The sequence below is a fragment of the Sapajus apella genome, unplaced genomic scaffold (genome assembly GCF_009761245.1).
Source record: "Sapajus apella isolate SASKATOON/1434 unplaced genomic scaffold, GSC_monkey_1.0 scaffold68, whole genome shotgun sequence".
NCBI classification, from domain to species: Eukaryota; Metazoa; Chordata; class Mammalia; order Primates; family Cebidae; genus Sapajus; species Sapajus apella.
In genome coordinates, this window is record NW_022437008.1 from 4,820,355 (window position 1) to 4,829,506 (window position 9,152).

General features: G+C 41.2%; 1 protein-coding gene across 10 annotated transcripts in view; it reads right to left on the reverse strand.

Moving 5' to 3' along the window:
* Positions 1-4,032, reverse strand: part of ZNF529 (zinc finger protein 529) — a 27,954-nt gene extending 23,922 nt beyond the window's left edge. The window contains exons 1-2 of one of the 10 annotated variants that reach the window (XM_032249406.1): positions 3,961-4,032; positions 3,084-3,150 (exon numbers count right to left, since the gene is read on the reverse strand). In XM_032249406.1, coding sequence (XP_032105297.1) covers positions 3,084-3,097 — 14 coding nt within the window. In that variant the 5' untranslated portion in view covers positions 3,098-3,150; positions 3,961-4,032. The other 9 variants (XM_032249401.1, XM_032249405.1, XM_032249400.1 and 6 more) reach the window with 9 other exon arrangements.
* Positions 4,033-9,152: the final 5,120 nt, after the last annotated feature.

Sequence of the window (9,152 nt, forward strand, 5' to 3'; positions counted from 1 at the left end):
AAAAAAAAAAAAAAAAAAAAAAAAAATGTTCACAGAGCTAAAGGAAAACAGAGAAAGAATTAAAAAGGAAATCAGGAAGACGACATATAAATAAGTGAGATATCAACAAAGAGAAATCAATTACATTTTTAAAAACCAGCTGGGTGTGGTGGCTTGTGCCTGTAATCCCAGCACTTAGGGATGCTGAGGCAGGTGGATTACATGAGGCCAGGAGTTTCAGACTAGCCTGGCCAACATGGTGAAACCCTATCTCTACTTAAAAAAAATACAAAAAGTAGCTGGGTATGGTGGTGCATACCTATAATCCCAGCTACTCATGAGGCTGAGACATGAGAGTTGCTTGAGACTGGGAGGTGGAGGTTGCAGTGAGCCAAGATCACACCACTGCACTCTAGCCTGGGCTGCAGGGCAAGACTCCATTGCAAAAAGAAAAAGAAAAAAAAAATTGGCTCAGAGTGCCCAAACCTTGCACATTCCAAAGAAGAAATGGTCCTTGACCAGCTCCTGGCAGATAATCTCTGAGCACTTAGAGTATCCTGCCTGGTAATAGAGTCTCTGTATATCTGAGGTCTTAGCCATTACAGGTAGTTTATGTTAACAATGTGGTTTATGGTAAATACCTGTATCAATCTGACTTCTGGATAGGTTTGACTAAGTAGCTAAGGTTGGTGCACAGAACCTCCATGCCCACATGACTGATCCTCAGTAAAAACCCTGGACACAGGCCAGAGCAGTGGCTCATGCCTGTGATCCCAACACTTTGGGAGGCCGAGGCAGGTGGATCACTTGAGCCCAGGGGTTCAAGACCAGCCTGGACAACATGGCAAAACCCGATACAAATAATACAAAAATTAGCCAGGTGTTGTGTTGTGTGCCTGTAGTCCCAGCTACTCAGGGGACTGTGATGGGAGGATCACTTGGGCCTGGGAAGTAGAGGCTGTGGTTAGCTGTGACCACACCACTGCATTTCAGCCTGGGTGAGAGAGCGAGACCCTATCTCAAAACAACAACAACAAAGAACCACACACACACACATAAGAAAACAAAGCAAAACAAAAAGCGCTGGAAACCATGGCTTAGGAGAGCTTCCCTACTTGGCCACATTTCACATTTGTAGTTGCATATTGTTGCTGAGAGAATTAAGTGCTGCCTGTGCAACTGCACTGGAAGTTTGCACCTGGTTTCTCCCGGTCCTTGCCTTATGCAACTTTTCCCTTTGCTGGTTTTAATGTGTACCTTTTCATTTAAATGAACAATAAGCATGAGGATAACAGCTTTTCTGAGTTCTGTGAATCCTTCTAGCAAATCATTGAACCTAAGACAGTCAAACTGCCTTAAGTTAATAGAACATTTGCAAATCTGGCTTTTAAAAATTCAAGTGCCCATAAAAATTAACTTTATTTTTTCATTGCTCTTGATTTATAGAAAATGTATGGGGAATACTAAGAATCTTCACAAACAAGCTTTTTTCCTTCCCTTGCAGATAAGGACTTAAAGAGCCAGGGCTTTATTAAATTCTCTAGGGTTATGTCCATATTAATGTATCCAGGCCTCACAAAGATCCTAAGGCCATTGATATAATTATTGTCTACATTCTACAACAAGAAACTGTAAAGCAGAAAAATGAGTAACTACTAATCCCTTTGAAAATGTAGTGTGAACAAATAGCTGAAGTAAAAATTTTTTTTCTAAGCAAATTAACACAGGATTACATTTAATTTAAATTTAAATACAAAAGTAATATAAATGTTTTTCCATTAAACGCAACTTTATTGTTTTGGTAGGACTATAATTCACCTTTAACACTGAAAATTTAGCATCCAAATTGAGATATGCAATAACAATAAAACATATGCCAGATTTTGAAAGTGGTATAAAGATATGAGTGTGAAGTATTTCAGTGTATTTACATCATTACATTTTGAAATAATATTTTGAACATATTGGTTTAAATAAAATACATTACCAAAATGAATTTCATCTGTTTCTTCTCCTTTTTAAGATGTGTCTAATGGAAATTTTTATATTGCCTCAGTGGTTTTATATTCGCATTAGACTGTGCTGCTTTAGACTCAAATACCACAGTATCAGGCTGCCTCTCACAATCTACACCAATATGTTGTCTGAATCAGTCACACTGCCAATCAAACAATATTTGGTTGTCACCACTTAAATCTCATGAATATTCTGGAAAAATTCCCTGCCCTTGTTGACATAGCCTTCCCCACACAAAACTCCTATTCAAATTCTGGCTCTGCTACTTCAGCAAGGAACTAATTCCTTTTAAGCCTCAATAATAACAGTTCCTGCCTTACAGAGTTGCTGTGTGTATTAAATGAGTTCATGCATGTCAAGTTATTGGCACAAAGTACATGCCCAATTAAAGTCAGGCTCAGCAGAGCTGTGCTGCGGCTGACTTAAGCCAGCTCACACCAGCTAATTGTACCATCTCTCCCCAGCTCTCGTATTCATTGACCTCATGCTTGGAAGCTTGGAAAAGACCATGGTAGTTGTGTTTATACCATAGAAATCTGCCAACTCTTCACACTGGGGCTCTCCTTACCCAGAGAGTTAATTTACAAGTCTCCAAATGTCTCCAAAGCCAACATTGTCACTTACTGATTGATATCTACCATCTCATATCTTGCTTTGTTTGCAAATCAAGTCTGTAAATAAGATCAAAGGTATCTAGTGTGCTATTCTATGTAATCACTCATCTCCTCCTCAACAAATTACATTCTTAAAAAAGTATTTAACTTCTCCAGGAGTTGTATTTCTATACCGTAAGAATCCTTTGGGAAAAAAAGAGCAAATGGGGGAATTGAATGATTTATCTCATGGGTATGTGAATATTCAATGAAAAGGAAATGGGCATTGGAAAGGCACTGGAGGACAAGGGGACCCATCTTTACGGTCTTGTTAATTGGGAAGGGACTGCTAAGGGACCAAGTACATCAACAGGTCACAATTAGGACAATTTTGGAGAAGGAAGCAGTCTATGTTCTGTGAAAGACAAGGTGGGGAGAGGGACAGTGGAAGAAAGGCAGGAAAGAAAATATATCTGACATAACAAAAAAACTAACCTTGAGTTGGCCATTATAAATAAGTACCAATGCTGTCTTCCACTTCAGGGGGCCTTCACTTGCAGAACTACATAACCAAGAGGGAGAAAGGGGTCATGACATCCTGGACTAGTTAAAATAAGAACACATCGTTCACCACCAGAAAAGATCCACATACAACAAACACACCCAGATCGAAGAGGGAAACTAGAATACTGTCGACTCCTCCCGGTGTCAGAGAAAAAGGTACAACCAATGCCTACAGCTGTACTCTTAAGTTCACAGAAGTTTCTAGGGGACACAGCTCAGGAAATACTGTAGTTCTTTAATGTATAAATGACCTCCAAATGCATGCAAGGGGAGTGATCCCAGGAATGAATACTACACCTATGCCTCCTCCCTCATCTCTTCCCAGGAAACTTCAACTTCATTTATCTATCTAATCTATCTATGTAATCTATCTAATCTGTATCTATCTATATATATGCGTGTGTGTGTGTGTCTAAGACCTCACGAAGAGATTACATCACAGACAACGCAGTGTCGGAAAAATGACGCTGTACCCAAAACAAACTCCTACAGGCTCATGGAGAAACAAAAACAAAACCCCCCACCCCGTTCACATTTATAGTTGGTCACAACGGTGCTGTCACACGGTAGACCCCGCCCCTACTCACCGTCCTATAAGCCAGATCAAACAGAAGCCACGGCGCACACACACGCACACACACACACACCACAATGACGCCGTAACAAATAGCACCAACAACCATCGTCTGCAGCTCTGTGTACAGAGGCCTGAGGCTCCCGGCTCCACGTGGACCGACCTTGCCCGGCTGCAGGGGGCCACTTCGCCGCGAGCTCCTCCCGCAGCCCGGCCCAGGTCACTTCGACTCACCAGGCTTAACTCAAAAACCACGACACCACCGGAAAGGGAAGCAAAGGTCGAAGTTCATCCGCGGCCCTGGAGCCTGTGGGAAACGTAGTCCAGTAACGAAAGCGGCCTGACGGTCAAGTGGAGCCGGCTGGCCGCAGGGGCCGGACCACGCAGCAGACTTCTGTCGTTTCCGAGTGCGCAGACCCTTGTCTTCGGCGGAGGCTGCCGCTGCGCGTCTTCCAGGCGCGGGAGAGGCAGCTGGTGGTCCCCGACTGCAAGGTGAAGTCTAGGAAGTAATCGAGAACCTGCGCTGGGGAGGGCAGAATGGGGAACAGGAAGCTGGGTCGAGGCTGGCCGTGGGGGAGCCGCGGAAGTTTGGGTGGCCCCCGCTCCACCTCTGGAACCAGAAGCCCGGACCGGGGAGGGTAAAGGGAGTCGCCGACCTAGGTGCTCAGCCGGGGAGAAAACCCGGACTCCAGGCTGAGGGAGGCCGAAGAAGGAATCGGAGGGCAAGGCTGAGAAGGCCTGAAGCGGGTACCGGCTTTCGGCTGGGGAGGATCGAGCTAAGAACTCGGATCCTGGGTCGGGCAAGGTTTTGCTCCACTCTGTGATCCGTGGTCGTGAACCTGAGGGTGACTGGGAGTTTTTGTCCGTTTTGTACCATAAGAAAGCCCCGGAATGGAATCTAGCAGGTAGCGGGCGCTGTGTGTGTGTGTGTCCACCCTAGTGCGTGTTTTTTACATTGTTGACGAAAAGACTTTAAAATATTTGAAAAGATTTATTCTGAGCTAAATATGAGTGACCAGTGGCCGGTGCCACAGCCCTCGGGATATCTTGACAACCTGTGCCCAGGGTGGTTGCGATATATGTGGTTTTATACCTTTTAGGGAAACATGAGACACCAATTAAATACATGCAGAATGTACATTGATCCCCCCGGGAAAGGCGGGAAACTGGAAGGTGGGTGGTCTTCCAGGTCATAGGTAGATTCAAAGATTATTTGATTGGCAATAGGTTGAAAGAGTTATTGACTAAAGACTTAGGAATGTCTGGGTTAAGATAGGGGGTTGTGGGGACCAAGATTTCATCTTGCATGTGAAGCCTCCAGATAGCAGGCTTCACAGAGAACAGATTATGTTTCTTTTCAGACTTGGAGTCTTTTCTATCAGTAATTCCAAAATGAAGGAGGGTATAATAAAGCATGTCCGACCCACCCACCACCGCCTTTCCATCATGGCTTTACTAGTTTTTCAGGTTAGGAATGCCCTGGCCAAGGGGAGGGGTCCATTCAGATGGCCTGGGGAATGCTTAGGATTTTATTTTTGGTTTACAACACCAGCACCACCAGAAAATTTGCTGGTGTCCTTTCCAGTCAGTTGTTTAATTGTCAGTTCCAGAATTCCACATTTCTCTTTTAGTTTACCCTAATGTCTGTGAGATTTCCTGTGTAGTTCTACTTAAAATTGGTCAAGAAAAAGATGTACATTAAGTATAACAAAGTTGATGTGGCAATAGTAATATGTGATAATAGACTTCAAAACAATGTAGGTAGCAGGAGATAAAGAGGTAACGATCATAAAAGAGCAGGTGATTGGGAATTTGCATATACATTTGTCACATAACTACAGGGATACATTCTGAAAAATGTGTCATTAGGTGATTGCATCATGCAAGCATCACAGAGTGCACTGACACAGAAGTGGGGTAGCCTACTACATACCTGCGTTATATGGTATATAGTCTATTGCTCGTAGGCTACAAACCTGTATAGCATATTACTGTATTGAATGCTATAGGCATTTATGAAACAGTGGTATTTGTGTATCTAAACATAGAAAAGGTACAGTAAAAATACTGACTAAAATATTTTAAAATGGCACAAAGATATGAGATACTTGCCATGAATGGAGCTTGCAGGACTGAAGCTCTGGGTGAGTCGCTCTGGGTGAATCACTCTGGGTGAGTGAGCTGTGAGAATGCTAAGGAATAGGACATTACTGTCCACTACTATAGACTTTACAAGCAGTACTTAGGCTTCACTAAATTTATTTTTTAAAGTTTTCTTTATTCAATAAAAAATTAACCTTAGCTTCCTGTAATATTTTTACATTATAAACTTGCTGTTTTTTATCTTTATTACTTGAATAACTTCAAACACACATTACATAGCAACACAAAAATATTTATGTCCTTATTCTATAGGCTTTTTTCTATTTAAAAATTTTATATTTTAAAAATGTTTATTTTTAAACTTTTTTATTAAAAACAAAGACACACACACTTTAGCCTGGGCCTACGTAGGGTCAACAGTATCCATATCACTGTGTTTTACCTCCACATGTTGTCCCACTGGAACGTCTTCAGGGTCAATATATGCATGAAGTGATCATCTCCCATGAAAACAATGCCTCCTGAAGGATTTTCCTGAGGCCGTTTTACAGTTACCCTTTTTTTTTAATAAGTAGAAGGAGTACAGTCTAAAATAATAATACAAATAGTACAATAAATAAACTAGTAACATAATCATTTATTATTACCTATTATGTACTATACATAATTGTATATGCTATACTTTTATACAGCCGGAAACACAGTAGGTTTACACCAGCATCACCACAAACACGTGAGTAATATGTTGCATGACAACGTCTATAAGTGACGGGAATTTTTTAGCTCCATTGTAATCTTATGGGACCACCATTGGATATGTGTCCATCATTGACTAAAATGTTGTTATGTGGCACATGACTCTATGTGTTCATCAGGAATATGTATGCTGGTATGAACCTATAATGAGTGTTAAATTAAATGAAGCAGACACTAACAGAACAAAAGAAATAGATCCACAAGAATAATTGGAAATCTACAATTATATTTCAGTAATTGATAGCATTGTAGTCAAATTCAGTAGCATATATGAGCTCTTCATATACGCAGATTCAACCAATGGCAATGCACAAATATTCAGGAAAAAACACAATGATAGTAAAATATAATACAAAGTTTAAAATACAGTATGACAATTATTTACACAGCATTTATATTTTATTAGGTATTATAAAAAAAATCTAGAGATGATTTAAAGTGTACAGAAGAATGTGCATAGGTTATATGCAAATACTGCACCATTTTATGTAACAGACTTGAGCATCTGCAGGTTTTGGTATCCACAAGGTGTCCTGGAACCAGTACCCTGTGGATAGCAAGGGACAACTTTATAGAAGATGGCAATCACACCAGTCAACATGACCTAATTGTTCTTTAAAGAACATCATACCAAAAATTGAAAAATTACATTCTATTCATGTACATGAACAGCCCCCACAATAGACTATAGGCTGGACTATAAGATAAGTCACAATAAACTTCAAAAGATTGCCATGTTGGGCCGGGCGCGGTGGCTCACGCCTCTAATCCCAGCACTTTGGGAGGCCGAGGCGGGTGGATCACAAGGTCAAGAGATCGAGACCATCCTGGTCAACATGGTGAAACCCCGTCTCTACTAAAAATACAAAAAATCAGCTGGGCATGGTGGCGCGTGCCTGTAATCCCAGCTACTCAGGAGGCTGAGGCAGGAGAATTGCCTGAACCCAGGAGGCGGAGGCTGCGGTGAGCCGAGATCACGCCATTGCACTCCAGCCTGGGTAATGAGAGCGAAACTCCGTTTCAAAAAAAAAAAAAAAAAAGATTGCCATGTTACGGTAATAAGAAACCCATATAATCCCTCAATACATGGAAATTAAATAACACACTTCTAAATCTACAGATCATTGAATAAATAAGTAGAAATGTTCTGAACTATGAAAAAATGATAACACAACATATCAAAATGGGAAGGATACAGCTAAAGCAGAGTTGAGAGGGATGTTAAGTACTTAAATTAAAAAACAGGAAATTCATAGCAGCATTATTCACAATAGCCAAGAAATAGATGCAACCCACATGTCCATCAGTGGACAAATGGATAAACAAAATGTGGTAATATGAATTGAATATGTGTTCCCTCAAAATCTCATGTGGACATGTGACCCCCAATGTTGGAGGTGGCACCTAGTGGGAGGTGCTGGATTATAGGAGTGGATCTCATGAATGGCTTGGTGTCCTCCCCATGGATATGAGTTCACCCTATAGCTAGTTGTTTAAAGGAGCCTGGCACCTCCTCCCTCTGCCTTTTGTTACCTGTTGCCATGTGATATGCTAGCTCTCCCTTTGCTTTCTGCCATAATTATAAGCTTCCTGAGGCTTCACCAGGAACAGATGCTGGCACTGTGCTTCTTGTACAGCCTACAGAACCATGAGCTAAATAAACCATTTTTCTTTATAAATTACCCAGCCTCAGGTATTCCTTTATAGCAACACAAAACATACTTAATACATGTGGCATATATATACAATGTAATATTATTTAGCCTTGGAAGGAAATTTTGACATATGCTACAATGTGGCTGAAACTTGAGGATATTATTCTAACAAGCCAATCACAAAAGATAACTACTTATGATTCCACTCATATGAAGTATCTAGAGTAGTCCAACTCATAAAATCAGAAAGTATTACTGGTCTCCCATTTTTTGGCTATTAACGCTTGTAGTGAGAGAGTTTGTAGGTTTCTTGTGGTGGTTGCCAGGGGCTGGAGGCAGGGGGAAAAGGGTAGTTGTTGTTTGATGGATATAGTTTCACATTTATAGGATGACAAAGTTGTGGACGTTGGTTATACAAAATGGGAATATGCTTAATGCTACTGAGCTGTACACTCAAAAATAGTTAAGATGGTGAATTTTACATTACATGTATACTTTGCCACAATTTTTAAAAACGAAGAAAGGAAATAATATGAGAGAAAAAAATAAATGAAATAGATATATAGTTAGCCAAACTAATGGCGAATTCTCTAAAAAAAGCAACAAAATTGATAAAACCTTGGCTGGTCATGGTGGCTCATGCCTGTAATCCCAGTACTTTGGGAGGCTGAGGTGGGTGGATCACCTAAGGTCAGGAGTTTGAATCCAGCCTGGCCAACATGGTGAATGAAACCCCATCTCTACTAAAAATACAAAAATTAGCTGGGTGTGGTGACATGTGCCTATAGTCCCAGCTATTCTGGAGGCTGAGGCAGGAGAATCACCTGAACCTGGGAGGCGAAGGTTACAGTGAACTGAGATAGTGCCACTGCACTCCAGCGTGGGTGACAGAGCAAGACTCCATCTCAAAAA